Below are 10,993 nucleotides of genomic sequence, written 5' to 3' on the forward strand. Positions count from 1 at the left end.
ACACATGTTCTCTTTCACACACACATACGCACACGTTCACTCTCTCTCAAACGTACACAGACCCACTCACTCACTCACTCATACACACTCACACACACACCCAAAGACACATCAGTACTGAGCCTCTGTCTGTGTCCAGGACATCCTGTTGTACCAGAAGCGGAGCCAGCACAGACTGGCCCCTGGCCTGTACGTGGGCTACCTGAAGCTGAGCAGCTCCGTGGACCAGATCCGGGTGCTGGTGCCCCAGAAGATGCCCTCCATGCTGTGCCACGCCCGCGTCAGGGACAACGCCAACGTGTCCAGGTACCCAGCATGCCCCTCACATGTTTCACACACAGCGTTTCACACACAACGTTTACACAGCGTGGATGACCTTCTTTGATGTAACACATGGAGCACATCTGGTGCTGGACATCCCCCACAGGCAGTACAGCATGTGTATGTCAGTCCTTGGAGGGCAGTACAGGCCTGGACCCAGAACTCTCAAACTTCATTTTGAACCACACATCGATTCAACTTTCATCTACATGTTGTCAAACCTTCAGTCGACAGTGCATCTCGATATGAAATGTGATTTTCAGCCTCCAGTTGTTCTGGTAGTAGGCTCATGGAGAGTGGGACCAAAGGAGGTGATCTTCCTGCCTACCTGTGTGGGGGTGTTGTGTGCAGGTGCAATAATGATGTTGACTTGACGCTGGCGGAGGGGGTTGACTCACGCGTCCTCTGTTCTGAGAGAAAACTGTGTGATGTTACTTTGTAGCCTAGTGTGTGTGTGAAATTTGCTGGGTTTGTGGGTGCCTGTGGGTGCGTGTTTGTGTGTGTGTTAACAGATGGGGTCTGCAGGTAGACAGTGTGTGATGCTGCTTGGCGTCCCGTGCAGGAATGTCCTGGCAGACAGACAGACAGACAAGCCACAGAGCAGGGGACAGATTGCAGAGTGTGAAGTGAGAGACAAAGAAAACACTCAACTGGTTTTCCCCTTCATCTCTTCACTCTGAACATAGGCAGACAGACAGGCAGGAATACACACAAACAGACTGACAATCAGACAGGCAGGCAGGCAGGAAGAGAGTTAGGTAGACTGGACAAAATGACAGACAGGCAGGTAGACAGACACAGGCAGAAACAGGCAGACACAGGGAGTCACAGGCAGACACAGGCAGGCAGACAGGCAGGCAGGTAGACAGGCAGGCAGGCAGACAGGCAGGCTAGATCTGAAGGCTTATGACTGGACTGGGGGCGCCGGTGCCAAAGCTTCATGTATTCTCATGCAGATATTGTGAAAGTATGTCTGAACTTTGGCTGCTGAGAGACGCAGAGAAACAGGAGAATGTAGTGAAACATGGTGAGGAGCAGGAGAGGAGAGATGGAAGGATGAGAAGAGGATGAAGAAGGAAAGACTGAGGAAGACAGAAATGGGGAGACGATAGTTGCAAATAGTTTGTCAGGCAAAGAGAGAGAAGCAGGAGAGAGCAATAGAGAAAGAGGCAGACAAACGGTGAGGGCTAGGCGGGTGTTGTTGCTGATATGTAAATGAGTTGCGTTTCTGCTGGTGTGAAGTGGCAGTCGTGTGGAGGAAACAAGGAGACCATTTAACACCCACACGCACACACACACACACATACGATGAACTCCCACTCACAGTCATTAATAATTGCAGTGACAGTCCATAAATACAACAGAGACACACTATACAGTACTTACATAGCCACACATAAATACACACTTTAAGGGGCAGTTACAGGTGATCTATTGAGGTTTGTCACTAATCCAACCACAGGAGAAACCGACAGAACACACACACACACACAACTAACCAACCAACACACACAGTTTAAGGAAAATTCCTGCTGCTGAACATAGATAAACACACGCACACACCCAGTCGCACACACACGCACACGCACACACACACGCACAGACCTAGAGGACAAACTGCCGGTTTGTCTGAACCACACATTATCTCTTGTTCTGTTCCCTCCTTCCTCTGTCCTGTCCTTTCTCAGAGAGGAATGGGACTGGCTCCAGGGCCTGTGTGTCCCGGAGGAGGGCGAGAGGGAGGGGACGGAGGGAGAGAAGGAAGGGACCGAGGGAGAGAGGGAGGGACTGGAGAACATGCCAGAGAACCCCAGTCCTCTGCTCTACTATGAGCTCCAGACTGCCCTGAAGACCCTGCTCAAACACATCAACCTGCCTCTGGCCCAGGTACACTCACACACACACTCACGCACACAAACATACACACACACATATATTGTATCCGTGTCTGAACTGTAGTGTGTGTGTGTGTGTGTGTGTGTGTGTGTGTGAGCAGGCCAGGCCATTCCGTGTGTACAGCCAGGAGGTGCTGGAGCTGGGACATGGTGTGTCCTTCCTCCTGCTACTTCCTGCGGCAGACGCTGTGTGTACGGCCCCTGGGCAGAGCAACCCCTACACCCCCCTCTCTGGCTTCCTGCACCTGCCCCTTCAGATGTTTGAGCTGGGTAGGTAGCAATACATACATGAACTACACCAGGCATTATTTTGCATTGTAATACAATATAAAGAAACAACACCATAATCCAGTAGTAGGTATACCACACCTGGATACTCTCATTCTCACTCCGGCCCTGCAAGTGTCTGTTTCTTTATTGTTTCTAAATCCTGCTTTGTCTAGCCCTCTTCCTTCCGTCTCTCCCCTGTTCTAAATCCTGCTTTGTCTAGCCCTCTTCCTTCCGTCTCTCCCCTGTTCTAAATCCTGCTTTGTCTAGCCCTCTTCCTTCCATCTCTCCCCTGTTCTAAATCCTGCTTTGTCTAGCCCTCTTCCTTCCGTCTCTCCCCTGTTCTAAATCCTGCTTTGTCTAGCCCTCTTCCTTCCGTCTCTCCCCTATTCTAAATCCTGCTTTGTCTAGCCCTCTTCCTTCCGTCTCTCCCCTGTTCTAAATCCTGCTTTGTCTAGCCCTCTTCCTTCCGTCTCTCCCCTGTTCTAAATCCTGCTTTGTCTAGCCCTCTTCCTTCCGTCTCTCCCCTGTTCTAAATCCTGCTTTGTCTAGCCCTCTTCCTTCCGTCTCTCCCCTGTTCTAAATCCTGCTTTGTCTAACCCTCTTCCTTCCGTCTCTCCCCTGTTCTCCTGAGAATGTAGAGAATGATCTTGGTACACAATCTTCTGTTTGTCTGTGAGAGAGAATCCTTAGATTCCTTTCTTTCTCTTGCTCTTGCTCTCTCTCTCTCTCTCTCTCTCTCTCTCTCTCTCTCTCTCTCTATGTGTCTCTCTCTCTTTCCCTACCTCCCTCCCTCCCCCTCTCACTCATTTTATTTATGTCCCCCTCCTCTCCGACGTGACGTGCTGAATCAGTCTGGATTCCAGTGTCTCTATGCTCTTACCTATTTCTACTGCCCCCCCCCCCCAACACACACACAAACATGCAGACACTAGTCTCCTTTTTCTACAACTTCACTTGTTACCTAATACATTTGATTTACGTTACTGACCTTTGTGTGTGTGCGTGTGTGTGTGTAGTCCATTTCTGTGCATACCAGGAGAAGGCTGTTAGTGTGTACTGCCGTCTGTCGTCTGTCCTGGAGCTGGATGCTCTTATTACCCAGCAGGCTTTGCGGGAGGCCATTACAGATCCGGAAGTTGCCACTGCCAAGCAGAGACACCAGCACATTCTTGACTACATTCAGGTAACACACACACACATCACACACTCACACACACGTAGGGACATACAAGTTATGTAATTCTGCTATTGTGTTACATTGAAAATAAGTGAATCACATTTCCACTTAGCATTTCATCAAGCATTCTTCAGTAATACATAAACTCGGTTTAAGAGGGGCTAGCTGTGAAAGAGCTATTTCTATTGAATCACACTGAATGAGTCATACTTGTGTTTTTTCACACAGTAGATATTTATAAAATGTATTAAGGGCTTTTAGTTTGCAGTAAAATATATATTTCTCAAACACCAAAATGAGACTACATAAACAACAGTTAGTAATCTAATTAAAGATGTTTATTGAACTAATAAAGTGTAAGTACTGCTGTTCTAGTTGTTGAACAACTTGTTATTTTAGTAGTAGAGGACGTAGTGTGTGTGTGTGTGTGTGTGTGCACGTGCCAGACAGTTCTCTAATGTCAGGATGGTGTTTTCACTGTGAAGAGCTAGTCCACCACAGTTAGTTAACACTGACCACAAACCACCAAGTGTGTTCCTCTGATCTGACCTTGAGTGAGGTATGTGTGCATTTGTGTGTGTGTGTGTCTCCATCTGTCTATGTCTGGAAAAAAACCACAAATTGCTCAGTGCTGTGAGAGCGACAGGGGAAAAAATAATACCAATCATGAGAGCCGGTGTGTGTGTCCATGTTTGTATATGTGTGTGTGTGTGTGTGGTGAACTGCAATGTGTGCTTCATTAGCCGGAGTGAAATGGTAATATGAGGGGCAGATTGTTTGAAAGGGGGCCATGTCTGTCAAAAAGCTCCAAGTCACACACACACACACCCATAAGCCAGTCGAGTCTGGGAGGTCTTGTCGTCAGTTGCGTGTGTGTGCCTGTGTGTGTCTGTGTGTGCTTGTGTGTGTGTCTGTGTGCTTGTGCGTGTGTCTGTGTGCTTGTGTGTGTGGCTGGGCATCTGTGGTCTGGCGCTAGAATGACGCGAGGTCTGCTAATTGGACAGTTTGTTTAGACGTCCGGGCGTGGATGGAGCACCATACCAGAGCTCCTGGCACAGGGTCAGGGCCTGAGACACGCCCAACAGCACCACTAGACTCATTTCATCTTCATCGAAACACATTAGTCTCATTTCATTCCAAATCCGTTTTTTTTGCTGAAGAGCGGTCCAGGATGGCTGCCAAGGACAATGACGTGTGGAAGATGTGGAAGTCCCAGGGTTAGTCCCTAGCTCAGTTCTCCTGGCTCCTGGCTCTCATGGGGGTGTCACTGTTAATACCATCCCCCGCTTGGCTCTCATCTGGGGGACATGTTTAATACTGTCCCCCTCTTAGCTTTCATTTTGGGGCTCAGGTTTAATATCGTCTCCCGCTGGACACTCATCTGAGTGTCACATTTAATACCATCCCTCTCTGACTTCAGTCCCCAGCTTAATGGAATCTAAAGCTGTCCCTCATGAATGGTCTGCTTCCTGTAGCAGCGAGGCAGGAAGTCCTTTTGTCTGGCCTTTATTAAAGCCCCCGTCTCCCGAGTCTCCTTGCCTGTCACTTTCACTTACTCTCTGTGTGTGTGTGTGTTTCTGCGTGTGTGCATTTACGAGTGTGTGTGTGTGCACGTGTGTGTGTCATCTTCAGTCAGGTTCCCGTCATTGAGATGTCTTTAGCTCTAAGTGACAGCCATGTTTGGAACTGATGCGGCGGTCTTATTCGCGCGCGCACACACACACACACACACAGAAATGGATAATGATGATAGTTCTCCACTTGCTCCTCTAACTCTGCATCATGAATGTGATGACCCAGTCCCCCAGGAGAACTCCAGTCGTACCTCTGCCTGGTGCTCTGGGGGTCCTGGGGCTCTGGGGTCCTGGGGCTCTATGGTCCTGGGGGTCCTGGTGCTCTGGGGGTCCTGGGGCTCTGGGGTCCTGGGGCTTGATGGTCCTGGGGGTCCTGGGGCTCTGGGGTCCTGGGGCTCTATGGTCCTGGGGGTACTGGGGCTCTGGGGGTCCTGGGGCTCTGGGGTCCTGGGGCTCTGGGGGTCCTGGGGCTCTGGGGCTCTGGGGTCCTGGGGCTCTGGGGTCCTGGAGCTCTGGGGTCCTGGGGGTCCTGGGGCTCTGGGGGTCCTGGAGCTCTGGGGCTCTGGGGGTCCTGGGGCTCTGGGGTCCTGGGGCTCTGGGGGTCCTGGGGCTCTGGGGGTCCTGGAGCTCTGGGGCTCTGGGGTCCTGGGGTCCTGGGGGGCTCTGGGGGTCCTTGGGGTCCTGGGGGCTCTGGGGTCCTGGGGCTCTGGGGTCCTGGGGCTCTGGGGGTCCTGGGGCTCTGGGGGTCCTGGAGCTCTTGGGCTCTGGGGTCCTGGGGTCCTGGGGGGTCCTGGGGCTCTGGGGGTCCTGGGGGCTCTGGGGTCCTGGGGCTCTGGTTGTTCTGGGGTTCTGGGGTCCATTCTGGAAACTGAGAGGTTCTTCGTTTATTCCCTCTCTCCTCCTGTTACTCTCTCTCTTTCACTTTCTGCAACCGAAGCGCGGGCATTCTTTCCAACCGAGTCATCCACCCGGTGTCAGTCTTGTCCTTGTGTATGTGTGTGTGTATGTATGTGTGTGTGTGTGTGTGTGTATGTGTGTGTGGTGTCAGTCTCTTTGGCACTAAGTGCTCTCATACGGAATGCCAGACAGTCCCCTAATTGCTGCCTAATTGCTGCTTAACGTCTGTCATGCTTCGTTTTTCTCATACACACTCACACTTTCACACATGCTCTCTTTGTCACACACGCATGCCAAATACACACTATGAAACCTTGCATACACTTGCACACACACACACACACACATACACCCACATATGACAATACATTCAATGCTTGCATACACACAATATGACAGACCAGGCAGTCAGTGGTGTGTTAACCTAACCTCAGGCCTGCTGTGGAAAATGTAAAAGAAAGGGCCAGAGGAGTGGCACCATGAAGAGTTATGGAGTGTGTGTGTGTGTGTCTGAGGTCAGACATGTCTTTAAGGTCTTTAATAATATTGAAACCACATGAGCCCTGCAAGCATATACTGTGTCTGTGTACGTGTGTGTGTGGGTGTGTGCATCTGTGTGTGTGTGTGTGTGAGCAGCAGATGGATGAGATGTGGCGGGAGCTCCGCTGGATCACTGACGCCCTCCAGTGCGCCCGCGAGCGCCAGCCCCGAGGCGGGGTGCCCCTCTCCTGCCTGCTGGACCCCAACTCCCAGGACCCGGACACCAACGCCAAGACAGACTCCACCTCGTCCACCATGGACTACCTGCCCACGCCCTCGCCCTCCCCAGAGCTCCCCAGAGGCAAGGCTGGCGGTGGTGAGACCCCGCCACGCATGTCCACGCATGCAATGCATTCTCACACAGCTTTACCTAGTCCACACACACTCACTATTAACACACACACACACACTGTTCTTGTTAAAAGCTCTCAGTCTTGCCCTGTCTGACCCTGTCCTGTCTACTGTAGACTGCCAGCTGGGCTCAGATGAAGACACCTTCTCAGAAGTCTTCCTGCCCACGGACAGTGACTACGACTCCAGCGAGGCCCTGAGCCCTCGTGACCCCCCCGACCTCTACTCCCCCCCCCAGGGCCTGTCTCAGCAGGCCATGTACGCCCTGGGGGGCAGCGCCCCTGACGTGCTCCAGATCCATGAGCTCAGGTAGGGGACCACCTGCTGCCTGGCCTCCTTCCTCGCCTCCCCGCTCCACGAGCTTTGGCTTCCAGCTCTCCTCTGTTCCCTCTCTTGTCTTTTCCCCTGAATTCCTGTTCTCATGGCAGTATGAAGTGATGTCTTTCTCTTTTCCCATCTGCAGGTACAGTGTGTGCTCACCCGCTGACCTCTCCCCCTCCCTCTCCAAAGACCTGCCCATCTCCCCGTCACTCTCCAGAGACTACCCACTCTCCCCCCTCCTCCCCCTCTCCCCCGGCCTCTGCGACACCACCAGGACCCTGGAGGGCCTCTCTCTGTCCAGGGACAAGCCAGCCCCCAGCACCCCCCTCCGGGCCCTGGCCAACCCCCCCTCTAAGAGGAAGCTGCTGTCCCGGGGCCACGGGGCTGGGGGCCAGGGGGGATACTTCTTCAGTGGGCCCCAGCGCTGGCTCAGGGGCCACAATGACAGCCTGGGGGGTCCCCTGTCTGAGGGGGTATACACCCGGCAGAGGGACCAGGACCTGCCCTTTACGCTGGCCCAGCCTGGAGACTTTCCCTCCTCCCAGCCCCTGTCTCCCCTGCCCTCCCCCCTGCTGTCCCTGTCCAGCCAGGCCAGCAGTGTGCTGGCGAGCCGGCGGGGAAGGCAGAGGGAGGCGCGGCCGCATGTACGCAGGATCTTTGTGGAGCCCTGCAAGGAGGCGTCCCCGCCTGGGACGGAGGGCCGGCGCTGGGCGGAGGAGGAGCTGGAGGGGGGAGAAGGAGTCGGGGTGTCGGTGGTGGTGGTGACTGAGCCAGGGCAGGGCCAGGATGGAGGCTCTGTCCAGGATGTGGACTCAGATGATCAATCAGACGCCCAGGTGTCCGAGATCCTCAGTAGCACGCTCTAGGACTGGGCAGTGACTCCGAATCGGGCTCTTTGATTGGACAGTGTTTAAGGATGGAAGCCCAGGGTTAGATTGTGTTGAGTATCCGGCTCTAGGTTTGAAACCATTTTCACGATAACATTCTAGGATTGGGCGAAAATTGGCCTTCAGATTGGACTTTGGGATAACATGGTTCCACTGAGCCCTATTGTTGTATTTCAACTGCAGCCTTGAACTGCAATGTATTTTTGTGTGTGCTTGTCTCTATCTCTGTCCCTCTTTCTCTCTCTCTCCCCCTCCCTTTTCCTACCTCTCTTTGTCCACTTCTCAGTAGCCATGCTGACCAGACGAGCCAGACTGAGATCAGCAGAACGAGAGTTGCAGGTCAACTCAGACCCATGGCAACGACTGTTAAAACTAAGCCACTCAAACCATGCAATGACAACCCAAACGCTTCACAACACCTCTGCACTTGAATCCGTGTTCAACACAGCATGTCCATCCACAGCAGCACAGCTTAGTTCCACTCAGAGGGAATTATTGTCCATTCACGGAGAGAGTCATCCACAAAGCAATCATCAAAAACATGGCTGGAGCATGGAGTTCCCCAGCTGAAGCCTCAGGAGAGCGCCTCTCTTTTTCCTTTCTCACCCCTCCCGTGGCGTGACCTTGGAGGTGTGGTGTTCACAGGCGGTGCCACCTTTAGATGTTGTCGAGCTACAAAGTGACAGTGTCTTTAGAAACGTTCCCAGGGCTGGTTGGACGGGCATGGTTAGGGTTAAAGGCATGGTTTGGGTTAAAGGCATGGTTAGGGTTAAAGGCATGGTTAGGGTTAAAGGCATGGTTAGGGTTAAAGGCATGGTTTGGGTTGAAGGCCCTCTCGGCTCTCATGGTGAATGTAATGTTTACACTTCCGTCTCTGTCGCAGTGCTCCCAGGTTTCACACACAACAAAGTTTCTCAATGCTGCTGATGTTTTCCTCAATTATCGTTTCATGAATGTTTTTTGTGTGAAATGATACAACCTCCCGCCCCTCACAGCCTCCACCACGAGAGGCTTATACCTCCCTCCTTGTGTTCCTGCATACAGTATTTTTATACTCTGTGTTTTAAAAATGACTTGCTATTTCACATTGAATGTCCACTGTAAGTCTTGTAATGGAGTCAAATGAAGATGTTCTTTTTTTTTGTTTTCTTTTGTCTGCATGATCTTCTTGTGTACCAGTGTGGACTAACGTTCTGTGTCCACTTTGTGCCTAACCGTGTCTTGCATGACAAGGTCAAAGATTGGGGTCAGGGGACGTTATGAAGGGCATGGTGACCGTGCAGCATGAGTCTCTCTCGACAGTGGGTTTTGGTGTGTCGTTAATACTGCAGTATCAAACATCAGACGTCTCCTATCGTCAGGAACATCCAGCTCTCATCAGTCACAGGCAGACTGTACCCAGGAACAGTATTAGCTGGAGGTCTGAGAGGTCAGCTAATGATGGTGCTCATACTTGAGCCACACAGACCACAGATTGCACTTTGAACCTGTTAGTATTTTTTTATTTGAACATAATGTCTTTCATATGCTCCAACTGAAAAAGAAATAAATGTAACTAAGCCAATAGCGTGATGTTGAATGAATTGGTCTTTTAGATGAATTGTTTAACTTGAACTTGGAGCTAAATTTTGCTGCAAAACTGGCACATAACTCATGGCAGTACACCAGTACAGGCTTCAAAGAGTGGTAGGATTTGAACAGACTGCTTGTTTGCACTTAATTTAGAAATGAAAGCTGACTTGAAATTCAATGCACGGATAAATGGCAGCTTTCCATTGATATTGATTGTACAAGGACTCCAAGTCAGTTACTATAATCGTAAAGTTTTGGCGTTATATTTTTTATACAGGATGGTGTATTTGTATTGAAAGGTTAAAGGTCAATCCACTTGCCTCAATTGGTGATTCCTGTCTTCGTTCAGTTTATTAAAAGTGATGCAGTTGTCAACCACTCCATCAAATACCAAATGCACTAATGTTGTCTTAAATGTCGAAGTCCATCACTCTCGAGCACAGCTGCACCTCTTGCTGTTGAAACGTTACGTTTTCATGTATTTATTTGGTTATCTGTTTAGAACCGCTGTTTCAGAACCATGGTTCAGTCAGTACCACAACATTGTAGCTACTGTAGCTGTGTTACGGAATACAGAAACATGAGTACCATCAGACAATCTGTATATATTTTAATTAACTTGTCAATAACATAAACAAACTTACAAAGCATCGAATAGATACTTTCTTGAATGAAAATTACAACTTGTGTTTGTGTGTGTGTGGGGGGTGGGGGACACAATTTGTGATGATGCAAGCTCTGAGGTCACATGGCCAGGTGTGCGCTACCGTTTAAAATAAACCTGCTCCTATATGGATGTTGTGTACCAAACTATCTCGGCCTTTCTCTTTCTGTTTTTCATGATGTTCTACACAGTGGATTGATTGTCAGTTTTTGAGTTTGTGAGTCATTGAGTTTTGAACTGTTTTGTAAAGAGTAGTATTTAACCTGGTATTTGACCTCTCCTCTGCGTCCACTGGATGACATCTAATCACTTCCCTGTGTCTCCCTCCAGCCTCTCTCAGTCTCCCACATCGCCTTAAGGCGTAAATAATCTTAAACCGGGGGGTTACGGGGGGGTTTGAACCCCCTAATTAAGACTTGGACCCCCCCCAAAAGAGGTTAAAATAACAGGTTGGGGGGGTCGATACATTTATATATCGTGCTTACCTCTAATCGTAAATATTACTATACGCCCTCGAGAAGAAG

General features: G+C 50.6%; 1 protein-coding gene across 1 annotated transcript; it reads left to right on the forward strand.

The window, feature by feature from the left end:
- Positions 1-139: 139 nt before the first annotated feature.
- LOC124465318 lies at positions 140-10,618 on the forward strand (the record flags this gene model as incomplete). Its single annotated transcript, XM_047017039.1, has 7 exons — positions 140-306; positions 2,010-2,208; positions 2,318-2,486; positions 3,503-3,669; positions 6,771-6,990; positions 7,142-7,334; positions 7,489-10,618. Coding segments are annotated over 7 exons (1,839 nt in total), but the record flags the coding sequence as incomplete, so codon positions are not given.
- Between the last annotated feature and the right edge of the window lie 375 nt (positions 10,619-10,993).

Source organism: Hypomesus transpacificus, unplaced genomic scaffold, assembly GCF_021917145.1.
Source record: "Hypomesus transpacificus isolate Combined female unplaced genomic scaffold, fHypTra1 scaffold_468, whole genome shotgun sequence".
NCBI lineage: Eukaryota > Metazoa > Chordata > Actinopteri > Osmeriformes > Osmeridae > Hypomesus > Hypomesus transpacificus.